This window comes from Uranotaenia lowii, chromosome 1 (assembly GCF_029784155.1).
Source record: "Uranotaenia lowii strain MFRU-FL chromosome 1, ASM2978415v1, whole genome shotgun sequence".
Lineage (NCBI taxonomy): Eukaryota > Metazoa > Arthropoda > Insecta > Diptera > Culicidae > Uranotaenia > Uranotaenia lowii.
This window is the reverse complement of record NC_073691.1, coordinates 123133550-123148164: the sequence shown is the minus strand read 5'-3', so window position 1 is coordinate 123148164 and position 14615 is coordinate 123133550. Positions and strand designations below refer to the sequence as shown.

General features: G+C 40.0%; 1 protein-coding gene across 1 annotated transcript; it reads right to left on the bottom strand.

Annotated features, from left to right (window-relative positions):
- Positions 1–241: 241 nt before the first annotated feature.
- On the bottom strand, positions 242–1646 carry LOC129753926 (RNA-binding protein squid-like). The gene is made up of 2 exons (XM_055749781.1): positions 1516–1646; positions 242–1440 (listed from the first exon to the last, which is right to left on the bottom strand). Exon 2 carries the CDS (start codon positions 1206–1208, stop codon positions 327–329), a length of 882 nt encoding a protein of 293 aa, XP_055605756.1. The 5' UTR covers positions 1209–1440; positions 1516–1646; the 3' UTR covers positions 242–326.
- Between the last annotated feature and the right edge of the window lie 12969 nt (positions 1647–14615).

Here is a 14615-nt window from a genome sequence, read left to right as displayed (position 1 = left end):
CAAATCGCGTTATTTTCCACAGCCACACAGTATTGAGGTTAGCTTTCTTTTACAATCAATTAATAATGCAATATTTTGAATCCAATTTTTAAATATTAATGCACATAATCGGGACAAACAACGGACAAAAAAAGCACAAAATCAACGGTCGGAACTGACATCCGACAAGCACGATAGGAGGAGAAGCCATTTCGAACAAGCTACCTACATGATTTCTTTTGATTGAGAGCAACGATTGAGGTTAGGTTTTAGTTAATTTTATTTACTTGAGTTTTTGTCGTATTTTAAAGTGCACACAATTAGAAAATACTTCAGTTTCAGCTTACTTAGTACGGGTTTTGTCTGGGTTGGCGGGGTCCTCCTCGTTGTTTACCCTGAAACCCACCGCCACCGCCGCCACCCCCACCGTATCCGAAACCTCCCTGACCACCGTAGCCGAAGCCACCACCACCACCGCCACCTCCGAAACCACCGCCTCCAAATCCTCCCTGATTACCTCCCCAGCTATTTCCGCCTCCAAATCCACCACTCTTTTGCCGGAAGCCACCGCCGCCGCCGCCACCACCCTGTCGGTTTCCAAATCCACCGCCGAAACCACCACCAAAGCCGCCGCCGCCACCGAATCCACCACCACCACCTTGATTATCCGGCTTGGGTGTTGCTTTTTTCACATCTACTTCTTTACCGCAGATAGTTTGCTTAGGCGTCATCAGCAAATCCCGTACGACCTGTTCCGAGTCGTATGTGACGAAGCAGAAATTTTTTCGCTGGTTCCTCTGCTTATCGAACGGAAGCTCCAAATTCGCAATGGTTCCGAACTGTCCGAAGAACTCCCGGATGTCGTCATCACTGATTTCGGCAGAGAGGCCACCGACGAAAATTTTGCCCTGGCGGGACTTGGCCTTCTTGGCGTCGACAGTCTTACCCTTGATGTTGTGTTCGCCGGCAGAGGCAACCTGGTTCAGAGAGTCCACACTCTTGTACACAACGAATGCAAAACCGCGAGATCTGCCCGTGTTGGAATCGGTCTTAACCTGCACGCTTTCTATTTCACCGAATTTTGAAAAGTAATCTCGCACATCCTGCTCCGTTGCGTCCCATCCAAGTCCACCAACGAACAGCTTCCGGTCGTCATCGCGGCCACCTCCGGCACCACCAGCATCGTGTCCGTTTCCGTTACCGTACTGACCATTATCCTGATCGGCCATGGCTGCTGCTACGCTGGATTTCTGGAAGCTTTTCAGTTGTAAAACTCAATAAAACAAGTAAGCTTCCTTTGGATGGTAAGTGCGCACTGATTTTCAGAGGCGTCTGATGCCGTTCTTAAGCGTCGACTAGGTAAACTTATCCCCTAGGTGGTAGTCAAAACCTTTGATAGTGTTCGTTCCAGGGGTAGAAACTGAGCTTACCTGATGTAGCCAGCACCTGTTGGCTGGCAATCTACCGAAAGAAAAAAAAAAACACCGTTAGAAACAGGCAAATTTTACCGGTTGGGCCAAATTAAACTAAACCTACATGGGTTGATTCGATGGCGAAAAATAATCACTTTTGTTTCTGTGATTCTAAATTCAAACCCTTTCGTAACGAACACTGTGCGCCGTTCTGTATCAACAAAGAAATTTTCTTTTTCCCTATAGCAGCAAGCGTGTTTTACGCCAATCGATAGCCCGAGGTACGCGAGACCAGTGCTTGCCAGTATTGGTGAAGCCGAACGACGTAACAAGATGGCAAGGTTCATCGATTTTTTCGTCTGCTCGCGTGTGTTCGCTCATTTCATCGGAAAATAACGGAACCCAACGGAACAAACTATCTCGAAAGGTAGCATCAATCTACTGGCGTGTTGGGTCGTTTTCGTCAGCCAAAGTTTTTTTTTTTTTGGATTTCAAAGCAACGCTTTGTTTTTACTTGATTATTTTTATTAGAATTCAATAATCATTCTTGAAAAAAAAATCGTATTTTTAAAATTCTTTCTTCAAAAATTTTTTTTTATACTTCATTATTTTTATTATTTTATATACTTTTTTCCTGAAGATCTTAAAATCAATTAAGATAATAATTACAACTTGAAAATTTTGGCAGTCAAATTAAAGTAACATAAAATCATCTCAAGGAATTCACTAAATGCAAATGTTACAGCATTGTTGTTATATTTTGGACCAACATAATTTTGTTAGATCAAATCTCGGTTAATTAGACCACAAATTTTGAGGGTCAAACCCTTGATGAATATTTCTAATGAAAGTTTTTTTTTTAGATTTATCTTGAATTCAGAACTAAGTAAACTTTCTTGATGGGCTTTGGCTTTGGCAGTTTACTGAACTTCATCGACTATATTCTCCTAACAATTTATATGTTCAAAGATTTCCATTATACTTTTAAATTTCCCTCTCTGTTTCTAAAGCATAAAGCATGTTTAGTATTTGATTGTTTTTTTTTGCAAATATTTCTGCAAAAAGAGAAATCAATTTAAGGCCTTTTCCTTTTTTAATGTTTAATGTTCAGTTGCCTGTCACTTAAAAACTGTAGTTGTAGGTTAAAATTTTTTTTTGCATTTCTCCGTCGTTATTTTACTTTTAGTGTACAGTGCCAAAATACGATCGAACGTTTGGTTTCTGCACACCTTTCGGTGTTTCGGAGTTGATATGCTATGGTACCAATACAAGTCCATCGCAAGCTGCAAGGAAACAGCACGCGCTTTGATCGAAATCGATCAGCAGTCGACATGCGCCAAATGATTATGGTGTTGCCATATGAAAATTCGATGATGATTTGGTTTCGCGGTTAAAATGTAAATTGAAATTGCGTTTTTGTCGAAAGTTATTTGCGGATGTTGTTTCTCCCGAAAACAAAACAAAATTGTATAGATTATTTTCACTGATTTTGTGAAAAAATTTTGTTCCTGTGAAAAATCGAATACCGTCATGCAACAAAGGGGTTATAGGCAACATTTATATCAAACCTCACTGAATATAATTTCAATCTTTTGATGATGACAAAAATATGATGACACACTTTCTTGCATCTCAAGCTAGTTTTTTTTAAGTTTTTTTATTTTCATATAAAATTTTAAAATTGAGCAATAAATGTACAAATTTGAACGTTTTTAATGCCGAAAAAAACTTTACCCAGTATGACGGATTTGCTTGATAATATTACCTTCAAACTTTTTACTGGCTTCCTCATGTCATACCAACACTGTTGGTGTAAAAATATTTTTCAAACAATCGTCCATTTTTTTTTTAATAATCATTTTTATAATTCAGTTAGGTGCTGGGGTAAAATGCAACAAAATGCAAATCAAAGGAACACCTTGTAAATCTTGTTTTCATGTGCTGGAATTTGAATGTTTTGCATCACGCGTTTGTAAACATTGAAATTTTCAAACATTTATATTTATGATTTTAGCTTGTAGAATTTTTCGTAGTATTATTCAATCCCTAAATGTATGCAACATACTTAGTTTCAGAAAAAAAAATTAGTTTTCATAGACCAAAAAACTACTACAGTTGGTTTTTCATGTGTAATGGTCTTTAATGTATCGCAAATATATAAAAAACAATAAATTTTCATACGTGTTCATAAGATTTTTCATTAAAAACAAAGTTTGATGCAAGTTACCCCATTTTCTGAGGAGTGTGAAAATCGCATGTTTTTAGAAAATTAAAAATAACTAAAGAAACCAAAATTTTTTCTAACTACGTCAATTTGATGTCCCATCATCCTTAAAACTTTTAATGCATAAGGGATAGGATTGTGCAGATATAAAGGTTCAAACTTGATCAGTAGGTCTATACCTTGTCATAGTTGATGGACAATCAACGTTATTTAAAGTTCCGGTTTTTTCATCTCGTGTTTATTTACCACGGAGGGATTTTTTTTATGATCAATTAGACACAAGTTTACCATTCGTTTAGTTCACATAAGTTAACATTTGTATTTGTTGGAGAACACTCATAAGATTAGATACAAAATAGTAGAAAAAATCCCATCCCATAAAGTTTGGGTTTGAAAAACTGAGGACGTTCAAACACATGCATAGCTTGCTTCCATAACTGAATCAAAATCGATTTTTTTCATAAAATCTGATTAAAAAAGAATTAGAAAATTGCAGATTCAAATCTATGTATAAGGATATATCATTTATAGAAATCTTAGAGTAAATCCGATTAATGTTAAAAAAAAAACAAAGTAAATAAGGAGTGTATTAAAAAAAAATGCAACACTTTGTTTTATTAATAACTTTGCATGCATGAATTAAAATTGATGAAATTTTCAGTGAAGCTACTTATACTTAATGATCCCGCGCCGATCCTCCGATGCATAGGGCCTTGGTAAAAGACATCCACTGTTGACGATCCGGAGCCAGCGTCTTCACCTGGTCCCAGTCAAGATTCTAATCGACAGTTCGCATTTCAGTGACTAGGCTTCGCCGCCACGAGTTTCTGGGTCTGCCTCTTCTTCGATGACCTTCTGGGTTCCAATCTAGCGCCTCTCTACAAATCTCGTTTTCACCTCTTCGCAGCGTGTGCCTAATCCATCTCCACTTACGTTCTCGAATCTCGATGTCCAGCGCCTTTTGATGACACCGGCGATGAAGTTCCACGTTTGAGATCCAATGGCCAGGCCACCAAGCGCGGATGATGTTCCGCAGGCAGCGATTCACAAATACTTGCAGTTTTCGCGTCGTCACCGCATATGTGCACCAAGTTTCACACCCGTACAACAATACGGATTTGACGTTTGTGTTGAAGATTCGGATCTTAGTTCGTAGAGAGATCTGGCATGAGCGCCAGATGTTTCGGAGACTCGCAAACGCAAATCGGGCATTTCTGATCCGGGTTTCGATGTCCTTCTTGGTACCACCATCAGGCGTAATCTGGCTTCCAAGATACTGAAAGTCCTCCACTTTCTCAACTTGTTGCCCAGCTACAATGGAACTGGGGGGTTTTGCTGTGTTGGTTCCCATCGACTTGGTCTTTCCGACATTGACTTTGAGACCTGCTGCCTTGGAACTTTCGGTGAGGTCGTCGAGTTTGCTCTTCATATCCGTGTGTTTGGGCGAGCAAAACAATATCGTCTGCCAGGTCAAGGTCGTTCAGTTGCTCCATTGTTGAAGGATTCCACGGCAATTCTCGGTTCGGTGCACAGTCGATCGATCCAGTCAGAATCTCATCCATTACGATGAGAAAAAGTAGCGGTGATAAGATACATCCTTGTCTCACGCCAGTAGTTACCGGGATTGGTTCGGACAAGACACCATCGTGCAAGACCTTGCACGAAAATGCCTCGTATTGTGCTTCGATGGGATGGACTAGTTTCTCTAGGACCCCTCGTCGCCTTAGAGCCGCCCAGATGTAGTCATGGTCAAGTCGATCGAATGCTTTTTCGAAATCAACGAAAACCAGCAGAAGAGAGTCCTGGAATTCGTCGATTTGTTCCAGTATGATTCGTAGCGTTGTGATGTGGTCCACACATGATCGTCCGGATCGGAATCCAGCTTGTTGCCGTCGAAGTGTAGCGTCGATTTTCTCCTGGATCCTGTTAAGGATCACTTTGCAGAGTACTTTGAGGGTAGTACAGATTAACGTTATGCCTCGCCAGTTACCGCACTCTCTCAGGTCTCCTTTCTTCGGGACCTTTACGAGGATACTCTGCATCCAGTCGGCCGGGAATGTTGCAGTATCCCAGATGTCTGCGAAAAGACGGTGCAACATTTGTGCTGACAGGGCAGGGTCGGCTTTCAGCATTTCAGCAGGGATGCAATCGATCCCAGGTGCTTTGTTGGATTTCATGTTTTTGATTGCCGCTTCTATTTCAGCCAGCGAGGGCGCTTCCAATTTGACGCCATTTATGCGGCTTACTGTTGGCGCTTCGAGCTGCGGGTCCTGTTGGCCATCGCTATTCGTGACTCGGAAGAGTTGTTCGAAGTGCTCAGTCCATCGTTTGAGTTGATCTGTTCGATCGGTCAATAACTGACCTGCTCGGTCTTTCAGCGGCTACCATGTAAGCTACCTTCTAATATATTGTTTACATGTGCAAATTTCTGTCAGGTTTAATCGAGTGGTTTTTGAGATATCGTCCAACACAGAAGGTCAATGAATATTTTTTTTGGGCAGGATCACGAAGAATTCAGGAAAGTTTCAGTCGGAGACTCAAATACAGCTGGAAATCAACTATTCGACTGGAATTCATATGGTTAATCATTCAAGGAGTCCTAGAGGATCTAAAAGTGTACTCATTTCATTCTAATTCTCACTATTCCTAAAGTGAAGAGGATTATTGATTCCATGAAGGTAGGAAATATTAGAGGTTTTATCAAGCGCAAATGAAAAAAAATCGATTGGATAAGCGAAAAAAAACATTTTTGTTTAGTTCATCTTCACGCTCGGAATTCATTAACCAATTATCGTTAAAAAGTATCCATTTTCACACCTTTCCGCGTTTAATAATTTTTTGACTTCTTCAAAGGAGTCATTTTTTACCTTATCTAGAGAAGTGAGATTGTTTGATTAGATTAGGTGTCGTGATACCCGAACAATCCGAGATCAAGAAACAGATGAAGCGGGTGTGAGTAATGGAATTATCGTTACATGACGATTACAATGTGTATACTGACAATAACATCCGAACACCCCTCGTCGAACTGTCAGACGTTTCATATATCGCGCTCCCTCTATCTCCTCTCCCTTTCGTAAGGGCACAACCTTCACGGGCTCAGTTCACAACCGTCCACGTTTCGCATCGAAGCTTTCGTGTGTGATGTAGAACGGCTCACGCATCGGTATTCAGGCGTTCGGTGATTTAGTAACCGGAGATTTCCTGGTGATTGCAAAGGTGGTATTTTACAGTGGCGACCGTGACAGGACCCTACTCCCCTATGTTTACATAAGTTCAGAGTCAAATTAAACTGGAATTTGAGGGAAATCTCCGGTTGCTAAATGAAATCCAAAATGGCGGCCATCGTCCAAGACTGCAAAGCAAAATTTTCAACGCGGGTGTTGTTTTGTGATGCTAAAAGTGATGAAAGTAATTTCTCCTTTCGGAATAACAACAAAGTGCACCAACTCAAGTTAAAGAAGAAACGTTAGTGAACTAAAATTTAGATAAAAAAATCAGGTCCGAGTTTAAATTCCTGAAAACAAGTTCTGTGGTGAGTATTCTCTAGGCATTGTATGCCAGTTAAGGACCCGTTAAGTCCAGTCAAGGCGATGATCGCCAGTTTAGGCAATGATTGCCAGTTTAGGACTCTTAGTCCAGTAAAGGCGATGATCGCCAGTTGAGGCAATGATTGCCAGTTTAGAACTTTTAGTCCAGTCAAGGCGATGATCGCCAGTTGAGGCAATGATTGCCAGTTTAGGACTCTTAGTCCAGTAAAGGCGATGATCGCCAGTTCAGGCAATGATTGCCAGTTTAGGACTCTTAGTCCAGTAAAGGCGATGATCGCCAGTTCAGGCAATGATTGCCAGTTTAGGACTCTTAGTCCAGTAAAGGCGATGATCGCCAGTTTAGATAATGATTGCCAGTTTAGGACTCTTAGTCCAGTCAAGGCGATGATCGCCAGTTCAGGCTATGATTGCCAGTTTAGGACTCTTAGTCCAGTAAAGGCGATGATCGCCAGTTCAGGCAATGATTGCCAGCTTAGGACTCTTAGTCCAGTCAAGGCGATGATCGCCAGTTCAGGCAATGATTGCCAGTTTAGCACTCTTAGTCCAGTAAAGGCGATGATCGCCAGTTGAGGCAATGATTGCCAGTTTAGGACTTTTAGTCCAGTCAAGGCGATGATCGCCAGTTGAGGCAATGATTGCCAGTTTAGGACTCTTAGTCCAGTCAAGGCGATGATCGCCAGTTGAGGCAATGATTGCCAGTTCAGGACTCTCAGTCCAGTTGGGGAAATGATTGCCAGTAAAGGACTATAAGTCCAGTCAAAGCAATAATTACCAGTTGAGAACTACTAGTCCAGTTTAGGCAGTGATTGCAAGTTCAAGATTCTAGTCCAGTTGAGGCAATGACTGCCAGTTCAGGATTGCAAGCAGATTAAGCAACAGTTCATGACGCTTAATTTAGTTAAGGCAATGACTGCCAGTCCAGGACTACAAGTCCAATTAGAGCAGTAATTCAATTTAAGCAATAGTCATAGAACAATAGTAAAGATTGCCACTCGTGGACTGCAAATCTAGTTGAGACAATGATTGCCAATTTAGTACTCTTAGTCAAGTCAAGGCAATGATCGCCAGAAGAGGCAAAGATTTTCAGTTGAGGAATGTGAGTCCAGTTGAGACAATAATTGCAAGTTCAGAACTCTTAATATAGTCAAGGTGATGATCGCCAGTTTAGGCAATGATTGCCAGTAGAGAACTGTAAGTACAGTTAAGGAAGTGATCGGTAGTTCAGGATGCTAAGTTCTATTCTGTCGATAATCGCTAGATCAGAACAGGAAGTCCAGTTTATACAGTGGTTTCTTGTTCGGGACTCTAAATTCAGTTGGGACAACGATGGGTCATGAGAATCTTTAGTCAGGTTAAGGCGAAGATTTCCAGTTTAGTCCAGTGTAGGTTAAGATATTTAGTTTGTGATTTCAAGTTCAATACAGGTGGAGGACGTCATTCAATAATCATAAATTTAATTATTTTATTTCTTTTCCCTGAACTACCTACGATGCTTTTTTTTTCAGGCGATTTCTACTAGTAAATGAATTTTAGTTCCTTCCAGTTTAAATGAAACTTAACAATTTGCATACGGATTTGTAGCGAGTTAAAAGTTTAAAAGTTGGTTAAATCATTAACTGCAGTGTAATTGTTCAAAAAAGCGTAACGAGAATTGACTGCAATTATCTTTGAATACTCAAATTGCCATTCAGTTGAGAAGGCTTGAATTTATTGAATTTGAAGGCTTACAACAAATGAATATAAGCTAGTATTCAGAACAAAGAGATGAATACATGAACCAGGAACTATGTTGATATAGCAATGAAGTAATTAAAACGATACATTAGTTAGTAATGAGCTGTTCAATTTACTCACTTTTTTAGGAAAATTCCCTTTCATCTTGCAGTAACACTCTAGCCTAAACATTCTCTCTAATAGATAAGGCCAGTTTTGTTTTCTGTGAATAAAAGTCTCATTTAGTTCTGATATGCATCCGTCGTAATTTCAACATGTTTTCTAACCCCGGTAGTACTTGTTCTAGTGTAGAGATTAGAAATGATGTAAAAATTAAAACGCGTTCTCCCACTTGTGTGCGTGTCGTAGTTGTCCTTTTTGGTTCAAAAGAAAATTTTGAATCATTCTTAACCTGAATCAAATGTGAGTAGTGTAGTGAATATAAGTCGGTGTCTGAAATGTTAATTTCAAGCACGACAAGTAGTTATCAAATATAAAGCTTATTAGTTTATAGGCAAAAGCAACCTAGCTCAAGTTTTGCACAACGTGCTGTCAAGTGAGTAATGCAACCATAAATTTCCATCTTTCCGGGTGACGATTTTGTTTTAATGAAGGGAAGAACTTCTGAGCCAGGAGGGAACAGGAACACCGTAGTAGTATCAGTTCGACTTCATATCCGATTAATCGGTAACTGGTAGTCACACTAATCACGGACTGTAAAGTTCGATAGAAGGCTGCTCCGTTAAGTTTATCTTCAGTTCAATTGTGCCGATATAGTTTCTTCAAATAAGCTAGATCGTTTCGAACGGATTTTAAGTAAAGATTTTGACCGACAGAAAAAGGAAAAAGGCTCCAGTTATTGTCGAGCCGGTGACAGGGAACGATGAGGATGACAAACCGAAATATCTAATCTTTCCTGTGGGCTCATGTCATTCTCATTAATCCTGTCCGAAAAATCCAACCTATGGAAACGTATTTCATCATTATCAGGTTTATCGGAGGATATTATTCACTATAACGATAATTATTTTTTTTCGGCCGGTTACCGCAAGTTCTTGTGTTTTTTTGCATACAAATACCGACTCCCGAACGAGTACAGCTTTTTAAAACGACAGACTTATCACCGTGGCAGCTTCGAACTCTTCGTATTTAGTTTGTTTACTTTTCATCGAGTCTTACACACTTATTTCAATGCATGCAAACCAGTGATGAAATTAATCGGTAATAATATTTGAAAAAGATGTTTTAGTCAAGTTCTCGTTAACACCAAAATTGTGATCAGTGCTAAAATCGTGTTCCACATTTTCTTTCGCTTTTGAAAATCTAGGAGAATCATGAAAAGGTGAAATTTATTATAGGATCGTAAAGGAAAATTTTGAATTTAAAGTTTGAAGAAATCATACAAGACATCGCAAAGAGCATTTTGTCAATCTTTCTTTTAATGGAGAAAAGGAAAAAATGTTGCATATATTGTAAGTCAGATGCTTGAGAAAGTGCTAGGCCAATGAAAAATAAGCGAATCTCTTATCAGGGTGTTAATGATACACAGTGCAATGTTTGATACTATCCCCCGAACGTTTGATATTCTAAAAATACAAATCAAATCATATATTCATGCCATTTTTTTTAAATTTTATTATTTTTAACACCATTTAATTTTAAATAGGTTAATTGTACTGTAGCGCAAATAATCACAAAAATCCCTAGAGAAGAAGGGGAATGTGAGTAATGGAATTATCGTTACATGACGATTACAATGTGTATACTGACAATAACATCCGAACACCCCTCGTCGAACTGTCAGACGTTTCATATATCGCGCTCCCTCTATCTCCTCTCCCTTTCGTAAGGGCACAACCTTCACGGGCTCAGTTCACAACCGTCCACGTTTCGCATCGAAGCTTTCGTGTGTGATGTAGAACGGCTCACGCATCGGTATTCAGGCGTTCGGTGATTTAGTAACCGGAGATTTCCTGGTGATTGCAAAGGTGGTATTTTACAGCGGGTTCCGGAGGCAAGAGTTGCAAGGTTTCTTGGCTTTTTCTGCACTCCACCTGAACTGTGTTCCCGAATGAGTTCGTGAGCTTATGAATCGGATCTGCTCCAAAACGTGTTCCAACGAAAGTGTTGGCCATCTGTAGCCGCCACTGATCGATCCCTTACTGGCTTACGACTTAAGCGCCACTCCTTTAGGAGATCGTACGCCTCGTTTTAATATGCCCGGTGAGACTCCGTTGAGGGCGAGTCCATAAATTATCCTTACAAGTGGTTAAGAATCGCAACAGATAGGGCTCTCCAAAAAGCTAACCCAAAAGAGACGAAACTAACGCATTACCTCAAATTCGAACCATGTGAAATCAACCAAAAGAACTGCTCAGTTAAGGATCGCTCATACCCGCTAATAACATCACCGAGCTAACGACCTCCCGTTCCCCAATTGTAACGACAGCTTATTTGCACATGGAACCCCCTAGTCCTTCCCCGGATGACCCCAGAGTGGTCAAAATCTTCAATCAGCCGAAGAAAATATATATATTATAATTTATATATTATAATCCTCCCCATTCGTGCGTGTTTTCATGCAACAAGCTTTCAAGCAGCATAGCTTGTCGCACTCGAATTTTATGCTTTGATAGTGGGGCTTCCGTAAAGGATGAAACGGAAATTCGGCCTCGACACTAAATGGTGCGCAAAACGTAAATCAGATCACCGTCGTTCAGGAAATGCACAAATCCTCAACTAGAGAGTCATATATGGATGACCCCTTCAATGCCAATCACTGGTTGTTGGAATGGACTCACCGATTCCTTCGCTCCTGTTACTCGCAGCCGACGGAGAGACGACTGGCGGGACTGTGTGACTAGTCACGCTGCCTGGCACTCGCTATCGTTCGGGCGCTCGCTGAAGGTGTCGATATCGAACGTCTCACCACCTGTGCTGAGCCGATGTACCTGTTCTCGACCTGGGGTCAAAGGTCGCTGACCGACGCTGTGGCTTGCTACCTGACCTTGAACGGCTGCTGAGTGTTGTTAGATGTTGGCTGCAACGATAGACTGCGCTGCTCTGACCACGTGGAGTTCCCGTAACTCCCACCGGGACGTTATGTTGGCGAAACGTCCCGCTTCCGACGAATGCTGTTGTCGGGTATTTCCAGTGCAACGGGAAAACGGCAGCAGCGGAGTGCTACGTGGTCCCTGTGAGACCGATCTGAGAAAAGACGTGCCTACCAGAAAGCATTAAAACACGCACGAAAAACCTAGCACGTATATTTTACCATTAGCTAACTAATTGTCACGCAACCTTTCATTTGGCACTTGAGCTCTCAGGTCAGGGAAAGTGATCTTACTACAAACGCCCTCGGCGGAAGTTCATAATCCCCGAGAGCTCTAAAGATTATCTCAAGAGATTAGAGATTCGGCTAATTCATTAGGGTCGCAGTAGCTAATTGGTTCTAGCTGAAACGACAACACCCACGGGAGTATGTATGCACGCGACCTCTGGCGTGTCTAACCGCATTGCTCGATATTATGTTCGAGATCGATCGAGGAGCGGACAAACTGGGCCTACTTTAAGGCGGAGAGTAAATGTTGAATTTTTGAATATGAGGACTGCTACACATCTAGGCCGGCTAGGTCAGTCTCCTGATGGTTGCTTTCCGGATCCTTGGAGAGGTTTTGGAGGATGTTCAGCCATACGTCCGGCTTTTCAGGGCGAATACCGGGCGCGACGGTTCGTATTCGATTTTGCTGCTTAGTAGCAGTCTATTTATGGAGTGATTAAAAGTTAATCTTGATTTTGTGTCGAAGGAGAACAATCTGCTAAAATTGTCATAGCTTTGATAAAATTTTAAGTTTTGAGTAGTTTTGAAAGTCAAGCTTCAGAAAACAAAAAAAAGGAACAAAAAAGCCTTGATTTGGAAAAAAGGGTAGTTCATAGTATGAATAAAAGATGGCGCACATGGCGCCCAAAAATTAAAGTCGATGTACTTTTTCATTGGACGCTTTCTCAAAAACTACTTGATAGAACGTCACAAAAATTTGCACTTGTAAACCGTACATAACTAGGTAGCTTAACTAAAAATTTCATCAAATTCAATCCATACATTCAAAAGTAGTCCACAAAACAAAGTGTTGCATTTTTTCGAATACACTCCTTAGGTAAAACGCCTTCAGATAGGCAACAAAATTCGATTTCTTGACTGATATCGCGGCAAGGAATGGCGGCCGATAATTTTCTCGAGTCGAATATTGGTGTACCTTTTTAACTCAAACAAGGACGAAATTTGTTATAATTATGCATTGTTTTCGTAATTTGGGAGTTAGCAAAAATAAAATGGCATTTTTTTTATATTCAGGTTTTCTCAAAAATAAACAGCACTCAATATTTGAGCGGAAAGCTCGTGATCTTGTGGGCATTCTGCCCCAATTTTGATATGATTGATTTTAGTTAAAATATATATTTTGCATTCAAAACAAAGTTTGTTGAAAGTTACCTCTTTTTCTAAGTAGAGTGAAAATCGCATGTTTAAAAAAAATCAATAACCGATGAAACCAATATTTATCTAACTGCGTCAATATGATACCCCATGAATCTCAAACGCTTGTGATATGATTATCTGTCGGTATAATTTTTTTTAGAAGCCATTGAAGTCGAAAAGCCTTGCATGTTACACCAGTTGACGGTGAGCTAACAATATATACGACCTATTGGCTTTGGAGAGAAGCTTCAGCGAGCAGTTTTCCCGAAATATTGGAGCATCATTGAAAAATATATTAAAACATAAGAACTAGGATTGGTCGAGCTCGGATCGATCTTAGGAAGATCGATCTTTTCAACTCAGATTTAGGATTTTTTTGATCGATACTTTAGCATGGAAATAATCGATTAGATCGGATTAAATACTTTCGATTCGATCTTCCGATCATTTTGATTCCATTTCTGGCTGTACCGAGATATTTATATCCAATCTAGATTACTGATTTAATGTCAAACTGTGCCAACTGTTGAGTATCTAGTCTAAGCTTTAATACTATTTAAATATAGAAATGGTCCGGTTGCGCGAGGTTCCTTGAAAAAAAGCCTGGTTTTGTCCTGATTTTTTCACCTTATTTGAAAAACCAAACAAATATGTAGGTAATTGAACTTTTCATATGTTTCATTTTGGCGCCCAAGAAACAAAATTTTAAAAGTGTGATTCAAAAAATTACTGTCTAGTTTCGTTGAAAAATGTTCAACCTTTTTAAAATTTTTATTGAATAAAATCTGGGATTTATACAAATTTGCCCGGATGTTTTCCCGGATTTTGGGTTGAGAGTTTTGAATTTACACGCCCCGATTTTGCCAGGTTTTCAAATAAAATAGCCCGGCCCGAATAAGCACGAGGAAAGTTCAGCAACCTCATTCAATTCGATATTGGAGTTAGGCTTCTGGCTTTTGAGGTGTTTTTGTAGGTATGCAGATTTCGATACATCATGAGACCCTAATTAGGCTTACCAGATACTTTAAGAAAAAAACGGGACATTTCATGAAAAAAGCGGGACATTTTAAAAACTCTTTAAAAAGCTTAATTGTATAGCTAAATTCAAACGAATACCATTAGGCAAAGTTGTTCATAGAAAGTACATAATACTCAGTTTTTCCTACATGATTTTTATTTACGCGGTTTCCGCCATATGCACTGTTATATTCCACGGTTCTAACGAATTAACAAGTTTTTTTTGGGAAAATATTTCAATT

Coding starts and splice junctions, on each gene's coding strand:
- LOC129753926 (XM_055749781.1), bottom strand. CDS start 1,208: ATGGCCGATCAGGATAATGGTCAGTACGGTAACGGAAACGGACACGAT.